Source organism: Prosopis cineraria, unplaced genomic scaffold, assembly GCF_029017545.1.
Source record: "Prosopis cineraria cultivar Desert tree isolate PC_DT_omini unplaced genomic scaffold, ASM2901754v1 PC15, whole genome shotgun sequence".
In the NCBI taxonomy this organism is placed as follows: domain Eukaryota; kingdom Viridiplantae; phylum Streptophyta; class Magnoliopsida; order Fabales; family Fabaceae; genus Prosopis; species Prosopis cineraria.
This window is the reverse complement of record NW_026555346.1, coordinates 5,682,098-5,708,560: the sequence shown is the minus strand read 5'-3', so window position 1 is coordinate 5,708,560 and position 26,463 is coordinate 5,682,098. Positions and strand designations below refer to the sequence as shown.

General features: G+C 37.0%; 3 protein-coding genes across 6 annotated transcripts; 2 read left to right on the top strand and 1 right to left on the bottom strand.

Annotated features, from left to right (window-relative positions):
- Positions 1-111: 111 nt before the first annotated feature.
- Positions 112-11,363, top strand: LOC129294764 (trans-Golgi network-localized SYP41-interacting protein 1-like). The gene is given in 11 exon segments (XM_054933246.1): positions 112-955; positions 1,315-1,448; positions 1,896-2,526; positions 2,681-7,273; positions 7,276-7,871; positions 8,339-9,200; positions 9,310-9,618; positions 9,621-9,991; positions 10,282-10,423; positions 10,517-10,604; positions 10,704-11,363. Coding segments are annotated over 10 exon segments (7,746 nt in total). The 5' UTR covers positions 112-955; positions 1,315-1,397; the 3' UTR covers positions 10,807-11,363.
- A 427-nt stretch (positions 11,364-11,790) lies between these two features.
- Positions 11,791-14,819, bottom strand: LOC129294107 (trifunctional UDP-glucose 4,6-dehydratase/UDP-4-keto-6-deoxy-D-glucose 3,5-epimerase/UDP-4-keto-L-rhamnose-reductase RHM1-like). Its single transcript, XM_054932240.1, has 2 exons — positions 12,851-14,819; positions 11,791-12,616 (listed from the first exon to the last, which is right to left on the bottom strand). The coding sequence occupies exons 1-2, from the start codon at positions 14,387-14,389 to the stop codon at positions 12,173-12,175; spliced, it is 1,983 nt and encodes a 660-aa protein (XP_054788215.1). The 5' UTR covers positions 14,390-14,819; the 3' UTR covers positions 11,791-12,172.
- Positions 14,820-17,102: 2,283 nt separating this feature from the next.
- On the top strand, positions 17,103-24,736 carry LOC129294291 (serine/arginine-rich splicing factor RSZ22-like). Of its 4 annotated transcripts, XR_008589345.1 has the most exons (8): positions 17,103-17,250; positions 17,425-17,535; positions 18,113-18,201; positions 18,949-19,171; positions 22,272-22,388; positions 22,971-23,201; positions 23,293-23,525; positions 23,927-24,736. XR_008589345.1 is itself a non-coding variant. In XM_054932530.1 (6 exons), the coding sequence occupies exons 2-6, from the start codon at positions 17,447-17,449 to the stop codon at positions 23,005-23,007; spliced, it is 555 nt and encodes a 184-aa protein (XP_054788505.1). In that variant the 5' UTR covers positions 17,103-17,250; positions 17,425-17,446; the 3' UTR covers positions 23,008-23,738. The 4 variants fall into 4 exon arrangements, 3 of the variants coding, with proteins under 3 accessions (XP_054788505.1, XP_054788507.1, XP_054788506.1); XM_054932530.1 differs by lacking the exon at positions 23,927-24,736 and having other exon boundaries at positions 22,971-23,738; XM_054932532.1 differs by lacking the exons at positions 23,293-23,525; positions 23,927-24,736 and having other exon boundaries at positions 22,275-22,388; positions 22,971-23,223.
- The last annotated feature ends 1,727 nt before the right edge of the window (positions 24,737-26,463 follow it).

Sequence of the window (26,463 nt, the reverse complement as noted above, 5' to 3'; positions counted from 1 at the left end):
CTGTCGAAGTAAATAATTTTTTATGTTTAATTACCAAATTACCCCAACACTGCCCAATCCCAAGCCTCACTCTTACGATCAAATATTTGAGCCCTGAATCTTTCTCCTCTATCGCCAGGAGCGCAGGACCGTCGACACCACCCGCAGTCTGGATCTACCACTGCCGTCCAAGGTGGTGGAGCTTCTCAAGTCTCAAGATCTCACTCATGTGAAGCTCTATGATCACTGATGCCAATGTCCTTGCCAACGTCTAAGGCGGCGAACGTGTTTCCTCTCTCCTTCCACCGGGCAATCAGGCTTCACAATCCGCTCTTTTTTTCTTCTCACTCATCATCCCTTGCCACCCTAAATTAAAAGATTCAGAGTTCCCAGTACGAGACCACGCGCTGTGGTCTTTTTTATGATTTCGTTTCGTTTCACATGTCTTTGTTTTTTGGAAGGGCGGTGGTGGGGCTTGGTTGCTAATTATTATTAAATTAAAAAAAGGGGATAATGGCATGACGAGGATGGGTGAGGAGACAGAGAGATCAAGAAGAAGGACAGAGTGAAGCAGAGGCGGTGAAGGAGAAGAAGAGGACTTTGACAGACCTTGGGCGTCATGGGCAATGTAGTAATTGAACATTAAAAATTATTTACATTGACAGGCCTTGTATTCCATAATATTGTGACAATTTTACGGGACTTAAGACTATTTATAGTTTATAGTTTATAGTCTTTGCTTGGGACGCTGGAATAATTCTCCCTTTTTTCCCCTTTCAATCAACCGACCATAGAAAGCACAATTTCACCGGCAGGAAGGCAGCCAGCCGTGCTAGATCTCAGACACGCACAGAATCAAACGCCGTGGCAGAGGGCTGTGCCATCTAGTTCGCAGTTGAAACACAAGATTCTTCGAATCCGTAGTCACACTGCATCGAAGATACCTTCACGCCGATTTAACAAATTACTAAACGAGGTGCTTACTTTTTCGTCCCAGTGTCCACTCTGGATGCTGATTTCTTGTTTGTCTAGTTAATCCAATAATTTCGGGATTCAATTCTTGGTTTGCGGGTTCTCTGGTGCTGTTTCTCTGCTGTCATTTCAAAATCAGTTGTCTAAGCTTTGTTTGGTTGGTGGAAAGATTTTGCAATATAAATTAAATCTAGGCCCTTTTGCACTCTTACAAATCTTCTATCACAAAGGACTGCGCAGCGTTTAATCTTGGGCGGAAGAGCTTGTTTCCATGATTGGATGAAGGGAACGCCGGCTGTTTTCAATTCTGATTGCTTTGCTGATGTTTTAACGTCATCGTATTTTACTCCCTTTTGGATGCAGAATAAGAAACTTTACATGGGAACTGGGTTTTGCTTGTGGTGATTGTCGCCGTCACTGCAGGAAGTGAAAACCGAGTGGCTCTGATGGACAAAAACAAGGGTCGCACTGATATGCTTGCAGCTGGGAGAAAAAGGGTATCGCTCCATTGGCTATCTCGTTTAATTAGAACTTTCAATTATTTATTAACATAGCAACAACCAACTGCTTCTCGTCCATTTCAATACGTTGAGTGATAACTGAGTTTCGGTTGCATGATGGCAGCGCAACAATTGAGTTAATTATGTCACTGAACATACGCGGGGTTTATACTGTTGTTGCGTAGGAATTGGGATATAACTACACTCAAGAAAACAACGATGATCATTGAATTTGATCGTTTCAATTATTATTATTATTAATATTATTAGTTTTGGCTGGAAACTCCCCCCCCACAAGAAAAAAAGTGGATCTGAAATTACTTAGTTGGTATTAGTTCTCTATTCCTATTTAAATAATTAGATTAGATTCCTTAGCTATATGTATAAGGAATGGAGGTGAATGCTTGAAGATCAGAATTTTAATTATTATTTTTTTACTGTCAGCTCCAACAATTTCGTCAGAAGAAGGATAGTAAAGGCAGTAGTGGTGCCGGAATATCTTCAAAAAAATCTGGCAAACCCGAGCAGCATGAGTCTGATGCCGATGCTGCAACTAGCGTGCCTATGTCAATAGCGTCATCTCCTACTGTTGATGAGGAGGTGGAGACTGGCACTAATTGCAATTTGATCGGGACAGAATCATCAGGGTTGCAGTCTCTGGCAAATTCATCAACTCCTGAGATTAATGCCCTACCTGTTGATTCATCGTCAGTGGCCATTGCATATAAGTCAAATATCAAAGCAGAATTGGCTTCAAGTGTTGAGTTAGAACTTCAGGATCAGGGAGCAGCCAAAGCTGATTCTCAGCTGTCAGTCCAAAATGAGGGGGAAAATACTCTGGATGTTGGTACTGATATGGGAGAAGTTAATTTTGAAGGTGGAGTAATGAACGATCTTATGTCTGCTTTACCTGTCGTCTTGTCCTCACCTGCTTCAGTGGCAGCTGCAGTGTCTCATGCTACTAGAACTAGAGTAGAAAGAGAGGGTGAGGAGAAGAAAGGGTCTTTGCTTTTACCGGAGAGAATTTTCAATACATCCTCGACGCTAACAAGGGAAGATCAGGTAACAGATGTAGGTTGTGCTCTTCTCTTACCTCTCTTCATTTTATTCAAGGCTGCAACTTCTTTCTTTCTTTCTTTTTCCTGGATAATGTTGTTCTATTGGATTTGGCCGGGAAAACAGATTTGTGTATTTTATGTTTAATTATGATCTCATTTGTTGCTTGGTAGGGACAATGCAGGACGCTGACGGTTTGGAGGCAAACAATTCTTTTCAAACCTCTGCTGCTAAAATTGTTGGCCGAGAGAAGGCTCCTTTGCCTGAGGTCAGTGAGAATGCTCAGGCTATTTCTGGGATTGCTCTAAGGCAGACTGGAATTGAGGATGCATCTTATGAAGCAGACCAAATAGGCATGACAGTTGAAACATCTTCTTTTGAGAACATCACGTCAGACAATTTTTCAGCTTCTACTAAAAGTTGTGAAGATGCAGTGGTTGGAAAGGTTCTGAATAACCTGGAGGGAGAGGGATTTTCAGGTTTGATTCATGAAGAATTGCCTCATAAGGGGGAGAACGAGGGACTTCAGGAGGAGTTTAACCAGTGGCATACTCCTGTTGGATCTGTATCTGTGGATAAAATCCATGAATTGTCGGTGGGAGCTCATGAAGTAAGCTCAGACAGAACACCGGTCATCTCTCCTATTTCTGATGTGAACTCAATCAATCTCTTGCAGCTGACAGAAATTATAAACGGGCTTGGTGAAGAAGAGTATTCCTCTAGAAGAACTGTGTCTAATGTAGATCCTGTAGCCGGTGGTTTAGTTTTACCAGATTTTGCCTTTCTAGAATCATTTGAGAGAGTTAAAGAAGAATTTTTTCTAGCAAACTTAAGGAATGATATACTCACTTTGCAACTGACAGAGCAGCTGGAGCTTCAACAGGAGTCTGATAATCATCGTTGTCTGTTGATTGATGAACTATCTCACCTTCGAGCTTCACATAGTGAAATCAATGACAAGAATCATCGCCTTGCAGAAGAGCTTGCTAATTGCCAGATTGAATTACATGATGTTGTCAGCAAGAGTGTAGAACTGCAGAGCCAATACAATTCTGCCCTAGCAAAGGCTGAAGCACTTTCTGCCAGAGTAGTTGAGTTGGAGAATAGCTTTGAATTGTCTCGAAGAGATTCACTGGATCTGTCCAAAGAGCTGACTGACTGCATAGGCTTGGTCACAGCTTTGCAGATGGAAAACAAAGTCATGAGTGAGACACTTTCTTTGATGATTGGAGAGAGAAATAGACTTGTTGAGGAAAAGGAGATCCATCTTTTTGAAAGTAAAATGCTGTCAACAGAATTGGCTGACCTAAAGAGCTCAGTTGAAGGATTAAGAGCCGAAAATTCTGACCTAAATGCTAGGTTGTCTTTGGTGACTGAGGAGAGGAATAGGATTGAAATGGAGGCTGAGCATCTAACTCATGAGATTGACAAGCTGTCAGTAGAAGTTGTTGAAAGTAAGGATTTCGTGGCAAGTCTACAATTAGAGATTTCTAACTCCAACAACACCCTGGAATTATCATCTGATCAGAAAAAGATGCTTGAAGAGGACAAACAATCTGTTGTTCTTGGGGGTCTAACACAGAATCTACTTGAACAAGCGGTCTTAAATGACTCTTTTGGGTTTCTTTCCTTGAAAATGCACTTGGCTGAGATAGAGCAAATTTTGATGGGACTTGAAGAGGCTATTGACTGTGTGCACTCTCAATCAGGATCCTCTACCAGTTCTGGTGGTGAAGTTCCTTCCCCTGAGCAATCAAAATTGATGCACGCCTTTGACTCAAAAATACACCATAATCAGCATGAGTTGGAGAGAGGAGATTCCAGTGAAATTCTGATCCCATCTGATCTGTTTATGTTGACCAAAGAGCAAATTAAAAACTTCAGAGCATCGCTTGCAAAATGGAGGTTAAATGTTCAGAATGCAGGTGCATTGTTTAAGGAGGAATGGGATAATATAGGAACTAGTGATACCAAGCATAATGAACTCAAATATCAAGATGAAGCATTGCAACAACATTGTTCAGATTTGGAAGCATCCAACATTGAACTTGCAGTTCAATATGAAGCTGCAATGCAACTTCTTGGTGACATTCAAGAAAAAAGAAGTGATCTTGAGGAATTCTGCAAAGCTTTAAAGGAAGAAAACCTCTCTCACAAAGCCAAAAACAGTATAGTTTGTGCGGAGCTTGGAAAATGTCAGTTGAAAATTAGTCAATTGCGTTTTGATTTGTATGAGATGCAACAATGTTCAAGTCACATGGCTTCTGTTTTGGGTAGTCAGCTGGGAAACTTGCAAAAGGAGGTTACAGAGAGGGCAATGCTACTTGAGCAAGGGTGGAATACTACCATGGCTGAGATTGTTGAAATGGCTGGGAAGCTGGCTGAATCAGTTGGGAAAAATTTTTCTTCAGCCACCTTCACTGGCAGTTACAATAGTGCGAGTGCAGTTTCTGTGATTGCAGATCTTCGGAAGAAACTTGAAGCTGCTTATGCAGAACAGGGAACAGTGAGTACTCCGTATGAACAAATGAATACAAGGTGTAATGAGCTTCATGAGAAGAATGAATTGGTTGTTGTTACATTGAATAAAATATATAGTGACCTGAGGAAGCTTGTCCTTGAGCACTGTGGGTCTACAGATGAAGATAAGACGGATGTACAAGGTGAGCCATTGCCTGATCTACTGAACTATAGCATCTTTGAGAATATCATGAAATCTCTTGGGGACATACTGAATAGGAGGTTGGAACTTGAATCTGTCACCAGAGAGATTGAGTCAGAATTAATGCAGAAGGAAAAAGAATTGGAGGAAATGAACATGAAGTGTCTTGATTTAGATGTTGTTGGCAAGTTAGTTGAAGGAGTTGAAGGCGTGATGGAAGTGGATGATATTAAGATCAAAATGAACAAAGCACCCCTCTTATGTTTAGAATTGTTAGTAGCTACTCTTGTTCGGAAAACTAGAGAAGCTGAACTCCAGGAACAGATAGCTAAAGAAGGCTTTGGAGTTAAGATGATGGAATTATCTGAAATGCAGGAAAAGATATGTTATCTAGAAACCTTATGTACTGAGCATGAAAATGAAATTCTTATTTTGAGGGAAAGCTTACGTCAGGCTGAGGAAACTTATGTTGTTGTTTGTTCTGAATTGAATGTAAAGACTAGAGAATTTGAGCAGTCAGAACAACGGGTCTCTTCTCTAAGGGAGAAACTTAGCATAGCTGTTAGCAAGGGCAAAGGCTTGGTTGTGCAGCGGGATGGCCTGAAACAGTCCTTGGCTAAAACATCCAGTGAATTGGAGAGATGCTTGGGTGAGTTACGGTTGAAAGATACTATAATTCATGAGATTGAAGCTAAACTTAAGACATTTGCAGAGGCTGGTGAACGCGTGGAGGCTCTGGAATCTGAGCTTTCATACATTCGCAATTCAGCCAATGCCTTAAGAGAGTCATTTCTTCTTAAAGATTCATTGCTTCAGAGGATAGAAGAGATTTTGGAAGACCTAGATCTGCCAGAGCAGTTTCATTCAAGAAACCTAATTGAGAAGATTGATTGGTTGGCTAGGTTGGCTGCTGGAAACTCATTGCCTTTGAATGATTCAGACCAGAAGATTTCAGCTGAAGAAGGTTCTTTCTCTGATGCTGGCTTTGTTGTCATGGATGCCTGGAAAGATGTTCAGCAACAATCTGATTCAGGGGAAGATTTTAGAAAAAACTTTGAGGAGTTACAGAGTAAGTACTATGGGTTGGCTGAACAAAATGAAATGCTGGAACAGTCATTAATGGAAAGAAACAGACTAGTGCAGAGATGGGAAGAGCTTGTAGACAAAATTGACATGCCTTCACATTTGCGGTCTATGGAGACAGTTGATAGAATTGAGTGGTTAGGAAGAGAGCTTGTTGAGGTTAATCATTATAGAGATTCTCTGCAGCTTAAGATTGAACAATATGACAGCTATTGTGGATTGCTAAATGCTGATCTTGAAGAGTCTCAAAGGAGAGTGTCTGCTCTACAAGCAGACCTCAGAGCTGTTACCTCTGAGAGGAAGCATCTTTCTGACAGAGTGGAGTTACTGATATATGAATGTGAGAAGCTATCAGTGCAGGCAAGGGAAGCTGAACTTGAGAATGAAAAGCTGTCTGCTGAGGTAATTGGCCTGGAGGAGAAATTGAAGCAGAAATCTGCCGTTGAAGAGCAAATGCTTGGCATTGAGGGCAAGATCAAAGAATTGCAAAATTTAGTTGGTGATGCCTTGCAGGAATTCGAAACAGAATATTTGGTTTCTGGCAAGGAGGGTATTGATTCCTTAGAAGTACTGTTGAGAAAGTTCTTAGAGAATTATACAACTCTCTTGGCAACTAAACCAGCATATGGGGATGCACTTGATGGGCAACATACACTAGAAGCTAATGCTTCTCTTAAAGAGGCAAGGAGCCAGGATACTGATGATAAGAAGGAGACAGCTATTGATAGTTTGAAGAAAGATCTGGAAGAGGCTTTTCATGAATTGATGTGTGTGAAGGAGGAGAGAGATAGATATTTGGACAGCAAAATATCTTTATCTGGTGAAGTGGAAGCTTTAACTAAAATAGCCAAGGAGTTGCAGGAGCAGCTTAATCAGGAGGAACAGAAGTCAGCTTCTGTTAGAGAGAAGTTAAATGTTGCAGTCAGGAAAGGGAAGTTGCTGGTTCAACAACGAGACAGTCTAAAGCAAACAATTGAAGAGATGACTAGTGAGATGGGTTACTTGAAATCTGAGAACAACAACTGGAACTTGCTCTTGCAAAGCTTACAGAGAAGTTCAAGGATTTGTCTGGTTATACAGATAGGCTAGAAGTTCTTGAACTTGAGAATGCATCTAAGAAGAATGATCCAGTAAACAAGCTGGAATGGGTTGGGAAGCTATGCTCTGGTTTGCATGCTACTGTGGCTTCTCTAGAGCAAGAGTCCTTGAAATCTAAAAGAGCAGCAGAGCTCCTCCTGGCTGAGTTGAATGAAGTTCAAGAGAGGAATGATGCCTTCCAGGAGGAGCTTGTGGATATCAGAAAGGAAAGGGATTTAGCTGAGGCTGCCAAACTGGAAGGGATTTCTCATCTTGAAAGGCTATCAGCTTTGCACATGGAGGAAAGAAAGAGCCATTTTGCTGAGATCATGAAATTAAAATCTAGCTTAAACCAACTACACAAAGGCTTCAGTGACACCAGCACGTTAATGGCCAATGCTTTTTGCATGGATTTGGAATCTTTCCAGGGTCTAAAGGTTGGTCTTGAGTCATGCATGAAAGCCAAAAATGCTGCCACTCTTGTTGATTCATCTGTTGCAAGAAGACATGATGACATTTTAGGAATGTCATCTGATAATCAGGTATTTTTACTATATGGATGTTCATTTACTCCTTGTTTTGACGTTTTTTCTTTTGGCTTTAATCTACATCAACTTCCTCCATTTGGTATGATAACGAGAAATAGACAATGCCATAGTCTGTGCTGTTCAAATATGTTTTTTGATATATGTTTGTTGTAAATTAATGCTGGGTTTTATAAGTATAACAAACTGGGTGCTAGAGATATTTTTTTGCTAGTAGTTTACTTCAGGATTTACAGATTCTGTACATATTGATTACTTTTGATCACTTTTTTCTTCATTGTGATTTTTTATAATGTTGCTAGCTTTGTTTTTCTTCATGATATGGGGAATCTGGTTTGTCACGTCATTATTTTCCTGGGATGAGATAATTCGACACCTCATTGTTATTGTGCATCTTACTCATTCTTTCGTTCTATTTAATTAATTGCGTTTTTTATTAAAAAAATCACGTTTTTCTTCTTCAGAAGAGCTTTGTTTCTGTGGATTCTTGGTCAGAGATGATTGGCGATGTTGATGATAATAACTTGATTGAAAATTTTCGTCTTCTTGGGCATCAACTGCAAAATTTATTGGGGGAGCTTAGTTCTCTTAAGGAAAGCGCGTGCGCGCACTTGAGTTTGGCACAGGAACAGGGCAAAACATTATCTGAACTAGTGGTGAGCATTCAAAGGGATATGATATCACAAAGGGAGTCCTGTGAAGCCATGAAGAAAGAAATTGGTGAAAAGGATGGGGAACTACTTGTTTTGCGTGAGAATATTGCCCGCCTTTATCAAGCATGTGCCAATTCGATTGCTGTAATTGAATATGGAAAAGCAGATCTGGTTGCTAATGAGTCAGCATCTTCAGAGCTAGGGATTAATTTCCAATTGACACCATTTGAGGATGGAATACTTCCTTCCAGTGGTGAGTTTCTTTTAGTGTCAGAGGAATATATCAAGACTCTAGCAGATAGATTGTTGTTGGCTGCAAATGAATTTGATAGTATAAAAACTAAAATTCTGGATGCTAATCAAAAGGAAATGAAGGCTACTATAACAAGTTTGCAGAGAGAGCTTCAGGAGAAGGATGTTCAAAGGGACAGGGTCTGCATGGACCTTGTAAATCAGATTAAGGCTGCTGAAGGTGCAGCGAACAGTTACTTTCAAGAACTTCAGTCTTCAAGAATGGAAGAGCAAAATTTAGTCAAACAGATTGATGAGATTGAGGCTGAAAGGAAGATACTGGAGCAGAAGGTGAATGCTCTGCAGGATAATCTAGTAACAACTGGTGAATTAGAGGAGAAAATCAGGTGCCAGGCAGATTTGTTGTCTAGCAAAGACCAAGGTGAGCTTTGTCTGATTTCTTGTGTTTTTAATTTAGTAAACTTGTACTATATTTATATTTTATTTATGATAGAACTCACTGTTATTTTGGAACTTATGGATTACTGCAGAAATTGAGGCACTAACACAAGCACTGGATGAGGAAGAGGTGCAGATGGAAGAATTGACGAAAAAGATTGAGGAACTTGAAAAGGTTGTTCAGCAGAAGAATCTGGAGATCGAGAATCTTGAAGCTTCTAATGGTAAGGTTACAAAAAAGCTTTCCATCACTGTAAGCAAGTTTGATGAGCTTCACCACCTGTCTTCAAGTCTACTTGCTGAGGTTGAAAATTTGCAATCCCAACTACAAGAACGGGATTCTGAGATTTCTTTCTTAAGGCAAGAGGTTACCAGATGTACCAATGATCTTCTTGCATCACAAATAGCAACAAGAAAAGTTCAAATGAGATCCTTGAGTTCTTGATGTGGGTTGACATGATGGTCTCTCAAGATGGGCTGCGTGATATGCATCCTGAAGTGAAGGGTAATACTCAGGCTGATGAATACAAAGAAGTACTTCAGAAGAAGCTTATATCTTTGCTATCAGAAATAGAGAATTTAAGGGCAGTTGCAGATAGTAAAGATGCAATGTTGCAAGTAGAAAGTATGAAGGTAGAAGAATTGACCCACAAAGCTGCAGCTTTACAGAAGTCTTTGCATGAGAAAGAATCACGGCTAAATTTGCTTGACGGTGTGGAAGAGTCTGTAGAGCAAGCCATCACAAGATCAGAAATTGTGGAAGTTGAACCAGTGGTGAGGCAAAAATCTCATCTTTATATGTTTCTGGTATTGCTTGTGGAAAGGGAATATGCCGATTTATGTACCACTAGCACATAGGTAGCTTAATGCACTATTTCACTATGGTTAAATTATATTATATATCTATATATATTATGAAAGAATAAAGTTTGCATCTGGATGGTGATGGTAGGAAGTGATGAGATCTGTTAGCATCAAGTGCAAGTTATATAAAGTTACTGTCTTCTTGTCTCATGTTCATGGGGGTCTTGACTAGTTTTGACTATTTATTGGCTTTTAAGCAGATCAACAAGTGGAAAGCAGCCGGGACTTCTGTAACACCTCAAGTTCGCAGTTTGCGCAAGGGCAATAATGATCATGTTGCCATTGCTATCGATGTAGACCCTGGTAGTACTAGTAGGATGGAAGACGAAGAAGAGGACAAAGGTAAATCTGCGCTGCTTTACCAGTTGTTTGTTTTTTATCTAGACCGAATGTAGTTTTCTTATTAATTTTTCTGGTTTCCATTTTGTGCCACAGTACATGGATTTAAGCCACTCACTTCATCAAAAATTGTCCCGCTTCCAAGATTTACTAGACCTTTGACTGACATGATTGATGGCTTGTGGTAGATTTACTCTTCCTCCTCTTTGTATTGCTTTGATAAAAGTTCTCCTTTAAAAATAAGGAATGTTTTAGTCTTTATCATGCTTTCACATTTTTGCAGGGTATCGTGTGATCGAGCTCTGATGAGGCAGCCTGCTTTGCGACTTGGAATTATAATTTATTGGGCCATAATGCACACACTCCTAGCCTTTTTTGTGGTTTAGAATGGGAATCTCTGATTTAGTCATCAGTCAAGTTTAGTATTTGTATATTTGATTGGCCAATTTTTTGCTGCCATCTTATAAAATTGGGCATAGTTGATTCTGGCAGATGAGTAGGAAAAATTTAAATGTATAGCATGTTTTCTTTTTGTTGTGGTTGTCACAATCATCTATAAAATACTGTCATGAGTACATAAAGATACAATTGCTGGAAAGGGTGCAGACTTCAGACAACATCGAAGAAAAGGTGAATCAGTGGCAATGAGCGAAGAGCCTGAAGCATTTCACCTTTGATTAAGCTACAATGATGAGCTTTTGGAGGACAGCCCTTGTTCCCCGGAGAAGTCATGGAACATATTGATAGCAGGATGTGTGATTAGACGGGCTTAGCTAGGAAATCGCGATTCTTTTGTTCCTTGGATCTTTGATTTTGGTGTCAATTCGATCTACTGAGCCATAAGAAATTTCAAGGTTGCCCATTCCTTTTGTATTATTGTATCAATCATAGCTTCGTTATGAATGTTTCAGATTATTGAGAATGACATCATACATACCGGTAATACTGGCAATATTTGCCTTAGGTTTCAGGAAAATGACAATACAATTTTAAAAAATAAATTAATGATAGGTAAGTTTTTAATAAATTTTTTTATAAAATAAATTATAAATATCAATTCAAACAGTTATAAACGAGAATTTAAATTGTAAACTAATTATTATATTTAGAATTTAAATATTGTATTTACAATTAAAATTTTTAAATTAACAAATGTTTAAATTGATATTTATATTTGATTTTTTTTAAAAGAAACAAATTGTCAGGCAGTCATAAATTTTCTCTTATAGGATTTGACTGTTATTCTCCCTTAGATTTACCCGAAAAAACAGTCATTTACATTAAAATAACCAAACAGTTCTGACCAAATAATAGCCTTGATTGAGGAGCTTTTTTTTTTTTTTTAAATGAGATTCAGAAGCCTTTTCTGGAATATAAAATAATGGCAGAAAGAAAAGTTAACAGTAAAATCCCAATATCACCGTGGACGTTGTCATTCTTTTAGTGGTCAGCTACTTGTTCTGTTTCTGATTTCCCATTTAAACGTATGGAACCTGAAGCTTAATCTAAGATGACGGACATCTAATGTTAAGAAGATGACAACAAAGAGCTAAAATACTTGAGATTTGTCTTGTATGTCAATGAACAGTAAGTTACAGGAGATTGTTAAGTTTCTCTCAAAAAAGTGACCGTATGTAAATTAAAAGTGGCAAGAAATAAAAGAAAAAAGCAGCGGTTCCTATACTTGAATTCTTACATTGCTTTCGAATAGATGTTTAGATACAAAGGTTACATGAAAGGTTTGAAAAGTGCTCAAGTTTTCTTGTTGGGCCCAAAGACATACTTGATGATGGAATCTTTGATAGGCAATATCCCTGGAAATTCTTGCTTGAGCTTTGATGCATCCATTTCATTGTCACTCCTGGGAGCAGCTATCACCTTCGCCTGTTGTTCCAAATTAAAATTTTCCCAAATGAATTGGGGGTCTATATAATCTCTGTACAATTCTAATATCTGATTGTGATTTATCACTCCCGGATTGGTGAAGTTCCATATCCCTCTCAAGTTCTTCCTGGCCATCCTGATTGACATGGGTAGGAGCTCATCTAACACTGTCATACTATTTGGTATGTTCACCACCTTCCTGTAACGAGTAATCTTTGTGATCAAGTTTCTTGGGTTGCTGAGATCTGATGATATTGGCATTCTAACTCTGAGCGTGCACACATTTTCATAATTTTTCATGAGATCTTCTACCTGCGTGTGTTTTGCCATAATGTCAATGACATTGCTATAGAAAATATGCATGGTAAGCTAGTTGAGAAAATAGAACCCCTCCATGCTAAAGTGCGGTCCTAGTATTTGTGAAAAGACAAAGTGAGGTTGGAGCAAAAAAAAAAAAAAGAAGCCTTTTTTCCAAACCATATCAAATTTACCTCAATCAAAGTCAAAAGAAGACGATGATGGTGAAATGATAGAATGAAGCATTACCATGGCCTTGGTCTTTGAATAGAAGGAACCAATGAAATTTGGCTTGTCCTCCTCCTTGAAGCCAATGCCTGATCCTAGAGGATGCTCCTCATCATACTCAAATATGCAACCAGTTGCAAAATTCATCATATATAAACCCTGTTCCCTGCAAACATCAGCCAGAGTTAAGGTGCCCACCACATTAGTCCTTATTGTTTCTACTTTATGTGATTCACACCAATCAACATTTGGTCTCCCAGTGTCTCCTGCTGCACTTAACACATGGGTTGGCCTTACTCTCCTTATATCCTCTAAAAGTGATCTCCTATCTTCCAGTCTTCCATTCCCATACTCCCAAGCTATTCTCTCTTCATTACAAAGCTTTCCTAACAACCCCCCTATCCAACCAGTCTTCCCATATATCAGGAATTTTGTGTCTGAATTGCGTTTAATGTCGGTGTATGACCTTGCTAGTCTTGCAAATCCATATTGAAAGGACCACACTGGTTCATCAGAGAGATTGATTGCTGAGAAACGTGGATGTGGGCTCAAAGCAGTAGACACATCACCCCACCAATTAGGATTTTCTTTGTACCAATCTATGGTCATCTTAAGTCCTTCCTCCCAAGAAATTTTCTCCTCCCACCCCAGCTTCTTGAGCTTTTGATCATCCAGAAAATATCTTTTGTCATTGAAAGGCCTGTCTCTAACATACTCTATGACTTGTTTAGGATTCAGTTGAAAGCGCTTGCATATCTCCTCTGCAATATGCAGCACACTCCTCTCCTTTTTAGTGCCAATATTATAGACATGTCCAATCACCCCCTTGTGGAGTATGACATCAAATGCTTCTGCAACATCCTCGCAATGGAGATAGCTTCTCACATTTGATCCATCCCCATGGATTGGCAATTTCTCACCTTTCATGGCTAAAAGAATGAATTTTGGTATAAGCTTTTCAGGGTACTGTTTGGGACCATACACGTTATTGCCCCTAGTTGTTATAACTGGAAGACCATAAGACCGATGATAAGCTTTGAGCAGCATTTCTGCTCCAGCTTTTGTTGCTGAGTATGGATTGGAAGGAAGAAGCCTAGACGCCTCGTGATTGCCTATGTCGGTGTCCAAGTCAGTCTCGCCATAAACTTCGTCAGTACTGACATGGATGAACCTTCTTATGCAATTGGTGACCCTGCAGGCCTCAAGAAGCACGTGGGTGCCATATATGTTATTGTAGGTGAAATCCATGGAGTTTCCAAACGAATTATCGACGTGGGTTTGACCGGCAAAGTGCATGACTGTGTCTATTTTCTCCTTGATCATAAGGTAATTCACAATGTCAACACTGGCTATGTCAGCCTTGATGAATTTGAAGTTTGGTGATGTGGAGGACGACCTGAGATTCTTGAAAGTAGAGCAATAGTCCAACTTATCAAGAGCTACAATGTTGTATGAAGGGTACTTATGGATTAGCCTAGCAGTGACATGACAGGCTATGAAACCAGCTGCTCCAGTTATGAGGATGTTCTTCGGCTCATACGGCCCTGGTTCAGTTGACATGTCTGTTGTTTAATCTATGATTCGCTATATCTACAATGTAGTTTAATATGCCTATCAAAATAAGAACGAGAAGGAGAAAGAAGAAGTCATATGTGAAAGTAACAAACTAATGAAGCCATTGTAGCAGTCAATCAAGAGACAAGATTAATGCAATCCAGACTGACATTGTAGCAAATTAATGTATCCTTCGAGAAACAGTTAGGTTGGGAAATGATATTAAGAGGGAGAGGAAGATAAGACGTTACTTGGTAGAGGAAAGGAATGTGAATGATGGTTGGGAAATGAATCAGGTAAATGGCAGAACATGGAAAGTGAAAATAAGAATGGAGGAGAAGAAAAGCTGGAAGAGAGACGGATCTTGATTGCTGTTTGTTGAAGTGTTGCTCATGTTAGAACATGGCTAATATTTTACAAACACGTGCACTGTGATCCGACCATTTTTCCACACCTTAATTTAGTTTAACACCCCTAACCTCTCATGATCCTATTTTTCAGATAATGTCTTTCTTAAGAATCAAATTACTTTAGACCTTCTTTCAATGAATTATGTCATTTTTTTCATGTGTGTGTATTTATCTATTTCTCTCTTTTTTATTGGAAAAAGAATATGAAAGTTATTTAAATTGTATATCATATATTAAAAATTGTCCATAACGCTACATATTGTAAATTACTTTACACAATAAAAATATATCTGAAAATATCTTTTATATTCGTTCTAAAAGAAGATATCTCTCGTATGAATTTAAATTGAGTTCCCAGATTACACTATAGTGTGCATAAGATTTATCTTAATGCATGTTATGTTAATTAATTATAATACTCTCCAAATCTAGAATTTTATATTTTTTAAAAAATTAATCAGCTGAATATTTACAGCTCACACATGTTAATAAAGATTTGAATCTCATTTTGATCAAAAAAAGAAGAAGAAGAAGAAGAAGATTTGAATCCGCTATGAGCACAGCTCGCCACTGTGATCTTCAATTTGATTTTCAAAATATTGCTTATTATGATGCATAATTTTATATTCGAGGAAATTAATATTAATATTATTGTAAAGCACTGCCTTTGAAATTCAAGCTAGATTTTATTCCCCGTTCTCGAAGGTGAATGAACGTGTATATGGAATGAGATTGAGTAATGTTATCAGTATACTTGTATGGTGATTATAAAAATGAGAAGTGAGTTTTGTTTTGCAGTGATAATGAGGTTGTAATTAACACAATGTAATTTAAAATAAATTAGCATGGGATTTGAAGAGTGACCGGGATGACATAAAAAGGAATAATTTTGCCAGCTGAACAAAATATAAGACGGTACAATTGAAATTGTTAAAATCTCACAAGAGCTCTTGCAAAACAACAATGAACTTGTTATTTTTACTTTCAATAATAGAATATGGATAAGATGATTACAAAAAACATGGGTGAGCTATGATATATTAATGATGAATTAATTAAATTCAGAAATTTTTGATACAAGTGATGAACATTTAGAGTCAGTTGTAATGGAGGCAATGCTTAAAATATTGAAACTTGGCATATTTATTGTTAATAAATAAATCGTTAGTAAAATTATCCTTGTTCCTGTTGTTGAGTGAGATGGAACAATTGGTCTTTTTGGGAAGGACCATGTCATGCTTTTTCTGGAGAATGGAGAAGGGAAAAATTAATATTAGAAAAATTGATAAAAACATATTCAAAATAAAAGATTTATAAATATAAACAATAACAATATTTATAAATATATTTAAATATTGTGTCAGACAAGACTAATTGATCATGAGAACTAGTCTGAAACTGAGTCTTACTTTGGACAGCTAACTTAGACTAGCATTTGAATTGGTTTTTTAATTTTAAATTAAATTAAATTGGGTTGGATTGGACTTGATTAATTGGGTTTCGGACTTTTTGCACAACCCTGTATAGAAGTATTAAAAAGAGTGTTTCTGAATTTGAAAAAAAAAAAAAGCAGTTGAAGTAAAATTGGGGAATAAAAAAGAGTGGTCTTGAATTTGGAAAAGGAGGGTATAAGGTAAAAATCAATCAACAAATGGCCTGGAGCCCAAAGCAAACGGTCACTATTCATCTGAGTCAGGACTCTGTATCTCACAATGAAGTATGAGAGGAGCCATGTGGAAAATCAGCTTGGCTTAACAACAATTAAAGAAAAAGATTGATGTACTTTAAAATAAAGGTAATCTTGAATTATTTTATGTAATAATTTATTTCTTCTAAATTATAAGATAATTTAAAATAAATTTTTGTATATCAATAAATTCAATAATATAATTTTATAAATTTCTTTTTTTAAAATAAAAATACAAATTTTTAAAAATATCTGCATTTAACATATTTTAAATATACAATCATTTTGACCTTCTTTTCATTTAAAAAGTAATATTAAAAAAATAGTGTTAATGAAAATTTATTTTTATTAAATTATTTTATATTTTGAGATAATAAAATTTTTTAATAATATTTTATAATATGGGAAAAGGGAGTAGTAAAATAAAAAAGCAGAGGATAAAAAAACCTTGGGGCTTTTACGATTTCGGTCCGAGGGAATTTTTGATGCAAGGACGAGTTGGAATCGAGGGCTATTTTACGCAATTACGCTACGTTAAGTCTGAAATATAAAAAAATGATAAGAGTAAAAGACACGACACCATGAATTAAAAAAAGAAAAAGAAAAAGAAAAGAAATAGTAAGACACGATATTTATATAGTGCACGAGCAAGGCATCGGGTATTTTTCTCCAATCTTGGTAGCTGACTTGGATATCAATCCTAGGGCGAATAGTAGTGGGAGGCGGCCGAAGCTAGGGTTTCTCGCTGGTCCTTCATCACATCGCTTCAGGTTTAGATCCCGCTTCTCTGCTATTCAGGTTATTTTGTCTCGCGTGTTTCCCGGAAGCCCTATAAACGCATGTATATGTTTCCAATTCATACCAGGGCTTGCCTTTTTTCTTTGAATTGAAGCCCGGGCTCATGTTTTCTTGAACATATATTCATTGTCCATGTGCTGGAGCAGGTTCTTCTGAAAGGTCGAAGCCATGTCTCGTGTTTATGTTGGTAACTTGGACTCAAGAGTTACTGAGAGAGATCTTGAAGATGAATTCCGTGTATTTGGAGTCATACGAAGGTAGCTTTCCTGTTATTGCAAGTCTTTTTTCGTAATTTAGAGAAAGTAGGTGAATAGGTGAACTTTACCATGTCACTGTTTGTGTTGACGAATTTTTGCATGGACTGGTATCGTCACATCGAAGATGCGAACTTTATAATTATACGAATATGATAGCTGGCGTCTCTTGTTGTGGATTGGACTTCTATGTAGTGAGCTCCAAATAGGCAGGACTCCTCTCAATTTTTTCGTTGTGGGGTCTGCAATTTTTACCTCACTGAAGCTTAGAATTTAACCATAGGCTTCGCAGAGTTTCAGTTTCTTTTCGTAATTTAACTCTACTTAATTGTTATGCCCAAAAACCCAGGCGACTTGTGCATTTAGGCTGAAGATGTCAAGTCTATAAAAAATATGTCTAAATTGTCATTCCTAGTGGAAAATGGCAACTTTTTTGCTTCAAGATTGTGGAAAAAAATTTGGTAGGAAATAATAATAATAATAATAACATTTGAACTTGCTTACATGGCCACCAATTGCTTGTCTATTAGCATTGTTGGGATGTAGCATGTTGCGCTGCTCATGATTTTTATTTGTGCAGTGTGTGGGTCGCAAGGAGGCCACCTGGTTATGCTTTTATAGACTTTGATGACCGCAGAGATGCCCAAGATGCTATTCGGGAATTAGATGGTATGTTTCAGAGCATTTATTGCGATGCTTTCTAAATATGTTTGCAAATTTCTATTAATATTTTGTTTATTTTACTTGCTAATTTGTTATTGTTTTGCCCCCTTTTCTGGTTGATATGTTGAAGGGTTTCCCTCGACTTCCTATTTAAGTCTTTTTCATTTGAGGAAGCTATAGGCCTACGTGCTAGCAGATGCTCTCTTTCTTCTACTTCTGCCTTGCAAATCTCTTCTGCAAGCAGGCCTGCAGTAATGGTTTTCCCACCAGTCTTCATCAAAGACTGCTGATTTGTAGAGATTGACTGTATGTGAAGGGAAATAAGAATGTGAACTGAGGAATTGCACTGGTTTGGAGGGTTATGGCAAAGCTACACATCTGTTACATAATGCGTTTGTTTTATGAGATGTATGCTACTGCAATTAATCTATGGGACATGTGAGTGCTGCCTGTGTTAAATGTATATTCCTATGAGCAGTTTGAGCTCCAATAGATTAATCTACCCATGGGCCATGTGAGTGATATTTGAGTTCGATAACCAATGCCACCTACTGCTTCTTACTTTTAATCCACATGTTAGGAAGTTACCTTCTTACTATATTGTTTTGTTGGAATTGATTTATAGTCTTGTATGATACAAGTAGAAGATATGGTCGATTGTTTTCTTTCTCTTGAATAAAGTGGCTATAGATTTGGATTGCTGTATTTATTTTTCTTCTTATTTAGCCTTTTCATTTTTGTTTCAATGATCAGGTAAGAATGGTTGGAGGGTAGAGCTTTCCCACAATTCCAGAGGTGGAGGTGGTGGGCGTGGAGGTGGTCGTGGTCGTTCTGGTGGATCTGATCTGAAGTGTTATGAGTGTGGTGAGCCTGGTCACTTTGCTCGTGAATGTCGCATGCGTGGTGGTTCAGGAAGACGTCGCAGTCGCAGTCGCAGTCCGCCACGATTTCGAAGGAGCCCAAGTTATGGGCGAAGGTTAGATTGTTGTCTCATAGTTTGATGTGTAATCATAATAAGGACGAAGGAGAGTCGTTAGTGGTTGGTTAGTTAGTTAGAAACATTAGTATTTTAGCAGACGGGTCTGACTTAGATTAATACTATATATATGTGCTTGAGATGTACTTGATTGATATGTTTAATAAAATCTCTCAAGTGTTATCCAGAATTCCCTCTCTAGTCCTTAATTCTTCTCTCTACTCTCTTTCTCTACCCTATTCTTCCACATTCTTCTCTACGTTATACATCAGTTGCGTCAGAGCAATTGATGCTGGGATTGTATGTGAGAAACTCAATTACAGAAGCAACAAAGAAACATGATAGAAACAGCTACTGTTACCTTCAAAAAATTGAAGGAAACTTTAGTTGCTGCACCTTTCCCTGCTCTTCCAGACTTTTCTAAAGGACTTTATGGTTCAAACTAATGCTTGCAACTCTAGAATTGGGGGTGTTCTGATGCAACAGGGTCAACCTATAGCCTTTTTCAGCATGGCCCTAGCTCCTTGTCACCTGGATCTTTCTATCTATGAGAAAGAGTTCCTTGGTGTAGTGCAAGCTGTAGAGCATCAATATCTCTGTAGTCTCATATTTGCTGGATCAGAAATTAAAGATAGAATTCCAAACGTATTGGGTGACTAAGCTTATAGGTTATGATTATGAAATACATTACAAAAAGGGCAATGACAATAATGCTCTTGATGCTCTTTCTAGGACGCCTAATTGAGTATTTTGAGTTTTCCTTCATGCTTGTTCAGATTTTCTTTTTCTAGAAATTTAGAGAAGTTGGGATGATGATGTGGAGTTAAGAAGTTTGAAGGCTCATTTGCAACAGTATGGTGGTGTAGAAGGCAAATATACATGGGATGGTCAGTTCTTGAGATAAAATGGTCAGGCTGGTTGTGGGCATTATTCCAAGTGTGTGGCATAAAATCTTGGAATGGCTTCATGCTAGTCCACAAGGAGGACATTCTGGTGTGCAAGCTACTTATCAACAGGTTAGAAAACTATTTTGGTGGCAGAAATTATTTGAGGATATTAAAGATTTTGTGAAGCATTGTGATACATCTGCTCAGTGTAAATGTGAATCAGTGGCTCGTGGGTTATTACAGCCTCTTTCTATTCTGAGCAAGGTTTGGGAAAGTGTAACCATGGATTTTATTGAGGGATTACCCAAATCCAATGGCAAGGACACAATTTGGTTAGTTATCGTTCATTATAGCAAGTATGCACTTTTTGTGCCACTATCTCATCCTTTTACATCATCTACACTAGCACAGCAGTTTCTTGATCATATTTACAAACTATATGGAACTCTAGTTGAGATTATAAGTGATAGGGACCCCTTCTTTATCGATAATTTTTGGAAGGAATTTTTGAGGGCTGACCAGAAACCTACTTCCTCTTACTATCCGCAAACGGATGGGCAGTTAGAAGTGCTCAATCATTGTTTGAAAAATTATTTGAGGTGCATGTGCTAGGGAAATCTTAAGGAGTGGTATAAATGGCTTTCTTTGGCAGAATGGTGGTATAACACTTCTTACCACACTTTTGCAAAAACTACTCCTTGTGAATTGCTATATGGGCAGGCTTCTCCTTTACATATTCCTCACATCTGCCTAGAGATGTGACTGTGTAAGCTATTAATAGAACATTAGTAGCACGAGAGGAAGCTCTAGGGATGTCAAAGTATCATCTTAATTGGGATGTCAACAGGATGAAACGAAAGGCAAATCTACATTGGAGTGATAGAGCATTTGAGGAAGGATGGTGGGTGTTTGTAAAGTTCCAACCTTATTGACAGATTTTTGCAGCATCAAGGAGCTCTTAGAAATTAGCTCAAAGGCACTTTGGACCATATTGAATTTGTCAAAAGATAGGTCCAGTGGCGTAAAAATTGGAGTTACCTTCAAAATCTTTAGTACATCCCACTTTTCATGTGTTTCTGCTTAAGCTCTACCATTATCCAAACATGAAGCCAAGGCATCCACTTGTTCCTTCAAACCTTATCTCATAAAGGATTTAAAATAAATGGATGGGAAGAAGGAAGGGTAGAATTATATTTGAGGTGCTAGTATAGTGGAAGGGTCTTCTTGATGAAGAAGAGAGTTGCGTTTCTATTAGTTGCAGAAGCAGTGCCCTTCTTTTGTAATTTTTGACCCTGAGGACAAGGGTTCTTAAGGGGGGATTGATGTGTAATCATAATAAGGAGGTGGGAGAGTCATTAGTGGTTAGGTAGTTAGAAATGTTACTATTTTAGCATACGGGTTGGACTTAGATTGATGCTATATATATAGCCTTGAGATATGCTCCTTTTGTCTCAATTTATAAAACATTTTTAGACAAAATCTCACGTACAAAGAAACCTCATTAAATACATTTAACTTTATCTTTCCAAAATAAAAATATAAACTTTTAGAAATACTCATCATTTAATATATCGAAAAGAGAAGAGATGGAAATTAATTATAAAGAGAAAAAGGGTAATATTGAAATTAGTACATTTAATAAAATCTTAATCTATTTAAAATGAATTGTATTTTGAGATGGAAAAATTTCTTTAAAAGTGCCATATAATTGGGGATGGAGGGAGTACCGGATTGATATTTTCAATAAAATCTCTCAAGTATTATCTAGGATTCCCTTGCTAGTCCTCAATTCTTCTCTCTACTCTCTTTCTCTATCCTATTCTTCCTTGTTCTTCTCTCCCTTATACATCATAGTCTTTGTTGTGTGCACTTGTGTAGAGTAGCAAAAGGTTGTGTTGTATTTTTTTTATATGATTTTGGATTCATCCATGTTCTTATTTGAGCCCCCCATATCTGTTATAGCGTTTAACTTTAGTTTCCATAATTTTAATGAAGTTCTCTTGAATGTGACTTGATGATTGTGATAAACATTGGAAAATTATAGAAATATTTATAATCTTCATATTTATCATTTTTTGCTACTTTATATAACTTAAGATCCTTGGTGTTGGTTTTCTCAAGTTGGAAGTTGGTTTCATAGTTACTATTTGGGGAGATGTAGTACCCCCCCAACTATGCAATTTTCTAATTTCTTGAGTGTTTTGTTTGTGAAGTAGGAGTTATAGTCCTCGTGGTCGGTCTCCTAGGCGTCGCAGTTTATCACCTCGAGGACGCAGCTATAGTAAGTCACCTCCTTACCGTGGACGTGAGGAGCCACCATATGCTAATGGGTAAGCTTATATTTTTTTAGACTTGATTTCCATTTTCACATTAAGTACTGTTTTGTGGATGAGCATCAATATTTTTACCATCAGTTTCTTATAGGGTGAATGTTAACTTGTATAGCATATAGATTTGTATTATCGAACATTTAACATGGCTTGTAAATTTAGGTGGCTTCAACTTTTCCTACCTGGAGGGATAGGGCTTCTTATTGTTGTTTTTTGACATGATTAATACTTGTTTTTATTTGTTTTGTTTATTATTACTAATGAATTCCAAATGTTTGATCTTGGCTGTTCTCCCTATCCCTCCTTTCATGCTATCCAAGTCTAAGAGGTGTCGATAACAAATAGGATCATAATTTTGTAGGTTGTTTCCTTTTCTATGTTAAAGTGGTTACAAGCATATTTGTTTTGTGGAATCCTCGTCATATTGTTCTCTTTTGTAAATGCTGACAAGTGGTCAGTGCTGTTTTGTGGAATACTCTTGCCGTATTGTTTCTTTTTATTTATGCTGACAAGTGGTCAGTGCTGTAATCAAGGTCATCATTATATGTTCATACTGGTGATATGGTATGTGCTAATATGCAGGAATGGTGCAAGGGATCGACGCCGAAGCAGAAGTTGATTTAAAAGTGTTGGCAACTGTGTTGTTCAAGTGGATATTGAAATTTTGTTAAACTAGTGTGCTTGCACTGCGGTTCAAGTCTGTTTAGATGGGCAATGCCCTGAACATCCTACTCTTGGATTGGACTAGTTACTTTCTTGATTTCTCAGCTTGTGTTCTTTATTCTATGCAGGACGCATGTAGTTCCATTACAGGTAATAGAGTATTTTCATGGTAGTTGCTATCGCATTGTTTAGAGTTTGAGCTTTTGCTAAAATTTATGCTTTTGTTTTGTTTTGTTTTGAGGTGTCTTCTGGTACTGCTTCATTGGTTTTGTGCTTCTGCATTCCCTGGGATATCGTTCCTGGCTGCCCTTCTCTGGGATCTCCAATTTTGAATAGTTTTGGGTCCCATCCAGCTACATGCTTCTGTTTGAGTCTCGTCACTTGTGATTTGCGCACCTCAAACTCTATTGGCATTTCTTTTTATTAACTTAAAAGGGGTTGACGGCCTGCATCAAATACTTCTGGCAGTGGCAGGTATTCAATCTGTTCTACAGAAGTTGGGCTTGTGGGTTTTTTTTTCCTGAATGTCACATTGAAATCTAGATTATTAAGATTGAGAAGGGGGGGATCTGTAGACACAGATAAGAACTGTGGGCCTAAAAACATTAATATTTTTTATGCATTCAGCATGACTCTATTCGCCCGTTCTCAATTTAAAGGAATTTAAGCAACTCAACGTTTTCATTATGTGGTGTCGGCATGTCTTCTCCCCAAATCATGTGAATTTCAGAATAGTTTGTTTGAAACTTGCCCCCGTTTTATGGAAAGTTGATGCTTGGTTTGGAGACCGTGTAACTTCAACAGGATATTAAAAAAAAATCACCTTCCTTACAATTCCTTGAACCTAACATCATGCCGGTGGTCTTGGATTTCAGTGTTGTAGAAACCTGATTTGTGTTGATCATGTCATAAGTTTCCCCTGATCGACTGGCTTGAAAATCATGTGATCGGCAGCTGTCCTGGGTTCTTCCTGCTGGTGTGGTCTGTTGCATCAAGCTTTATTTTGACCATTTTCTTTTTTATTTTTTTTGGTTAAATTTTTTATAGGCCACAATCGTTTAGGTAAACAATAACTCGCAGCGTTTGGCAGGCTTGCGGGTATTTCCTTGAAATTAATTTATGATTTGGTGTTGGGTTTTTTTGTGTTGTACGCTGTTCAGTAATGAAATAAACTTGCAGCAGGGGCCTGGCTTGTGACTGATACTAAATCAGGTAGGCAGGATGAAGATATCATGATATGTTGGGGTAGGAATATGTTGAGTCTTGTCGGCCATGCATAGGAGTACAAGGTTAGATGTCTGAGTCGCGTCAGCGATTCATAGGGTTACTTTAGCCTGCATTAATATGAAAGCAAATGTAGCTTTTATCTGCTTGAACCTGCATTAATTGCATCCGATGGTGGTAATGAGTTGATGATGGCCGTGAATCTTCTTGGTACGAATCACTCTTTGCTTTCCTCTGGGACTATATTGCCATGCGACCAGCGTGTGAAACATCGGCATTCTTCTATTCGGATGAAATGCTTCATGTCAAACCCATTTTTCTTGTAAATGAAATGGGTTTTGTCCTTTCCACAACTTGTTTTTACCCCGCTACATCTGTCATTTTAGTGCAGGGAGTCCACTACTTTCATGTACAAGTATTTTGCATTTTATTTATTCATGTTGTGTCCTTTTGACGTCAAAGAGTTCTTGTGCCTTTTTTTTTTTTTGTGGGAAAAAAATTATCCTATTATTGTTACATTCATAATAAAACATGACGTTAATGGCCGCCCTTAGACTTAGCAACTTTTGAGCTTTTATAATTGGGAAAACTGTGTATATGCTTTGCATAAGAAAATTAATTATTACAAGGTTTATTAATAATTGAATTAAAGGTATTGTGTTGTGGTTTTAGTTTGATTGTTGACGAATCTTGTGTGAAATTTTAATATAATTTTCCTTTCCTAATATGTCTTTGTTATAAAAAAATATGAAGTTAAAGGTAGAGTTTAAAATGTGAATAGTGTGCATTCGTGCCTTTTTCTTTTTGAATAAAGAAAGAATGGAAGTATGAAATTCTTGTGATGCGGGTTTGTTGTCATCGGTGAATTGAAATTGAAAGGCAATATAAGGAAAGTATTGATAAAAAAAAAAAAAAATTCCCGGCAGATTGAAATAATGTGTTTACTGTAGCGTTTTGAGAAGACTTTTTATAGGTCGAAAAGATAAGGAGAATTTTTATAAAGGCTTCTTGATTAAATTTATTTAAATTCAAAGTTTTTGAATTTGTGAAATTATATTGTAGTTTAAGAGTATTGATTTGATATTAAGTGTATGAGAGAAATGATAAAATTATCTCTTATTTAAATTAATATTAATTTTTTTTTACTTCACTTGTTTATTGTTATGTTTTACTTGTTAATTTATTTACTGAATGTTGTTAATTATTTTATTTAATTTTTTTATTTTAATTGTTTAAATCATCTTAAAACAACTATTAATTTTTATATTGTATATTATTTATTTATTTGTAGATTGTTATTTATATTTTTTTCACTTGTTCATTGTTAAACTTTTACTCGATTTTATTTTGGGGAAATGAACAAATAAAATCGGATAATTAATAATATTTTATAAATAAATGAACAAGTGAAGTAGGATAATTAACAATGAAGTGGGGCAATTTTAATATTAATTTAAGTGAAGAATAATTTTGTTATTTTTTTAAAAAAATTTAATATTAAATTAGTATTCCTGATTATAATGAAATTTTAAAAGTTTATGAGTTTTGAATTTAAACAAGTGGTTAAGGGATCTTTATTGAAATTGTTTTAGAGGAAAACTTTGTTAGCTGATTTTTAGGGACGTTGTGGTTCTTTCCTTTGATGGAGGGGGATGGACGTGAAGTTATAGACAAGCAGGGGTCATTGGTTGAAAGCATAATCTTATTTTCTTTTCCATTAATGAAATGAGCACTGTTTTGAGAGCGTAGTCTTTTTCCATTACATGCACTGGAATCAATTTTGTGTGCGCAAAATATGAAGAAAAGTTACCTCTATGATATACCTTTTTTTTTTTACAGTTTTCTTAAACTTGAGAAAGAAATGAGGAGAAAAGACAGGGCTGATGTGATTGATAGAGGAGGCTGGACTCTTTTTAACATTGTTATTAGAATCAGACCGAACTGGTTGATTCAACTAAAAACTGATTCTCAATTCAATTTGGTTATTGTCAAAAATCAAAAATTTTAAAAACTGATTAAAAATAGATAGAACCGATCAAAAATCAGAAAAATCAACCAAAATTGAGTAAGAATCAGTTGAACCGGTAATGATATTTTTTTATTTTTTGTATTTTAATTCATATTTTTAAATTATAATTTATACATATTTATACTTAATAAGCATTATGAAATAAAAAATACAAAAAAT

Excerpts from the sequence above, each read along its gene's own strand:
- LOC129294107 (XM_054932240.1), bottom strand. The coding sequence starts at position 14,389 with ATGTCAACTGAACCAGGGCCGTATGAGCCGAAGAACATCCTCATAACT. Across the intron at positions 12,617-12,850 it reads ATTCAAAGACCAAGGCCATG|GTAGAAGATCTCATGAAAAA; the intron begins GTAATGCTTCAT and ends AAACACACGCAG.
- LOC129294291 (XM_054932530.1), top strand. The coding sequence starts at position 17,447 with ATGTCTCGTGTTTATGTTGGTAACTTGGACTCAAGAGTTACTGAGAGA. Across the intron at positions 18,202-18,948 it reads TGCTATTCGGGAATTAGATG|GTAAGAATGGTTGGAGGGTA; the intron begins GTATGTTTCAGA and ends TTCAATGATCAG. Across the intron at positions 19,172-22,271 it reads AGCCCAAGTTATGGGCGAAG|TAGGAGTTATAGTCCTCGTG; the intron begins GTTAGATTGTTG and ends TTGTTTGTGAAG.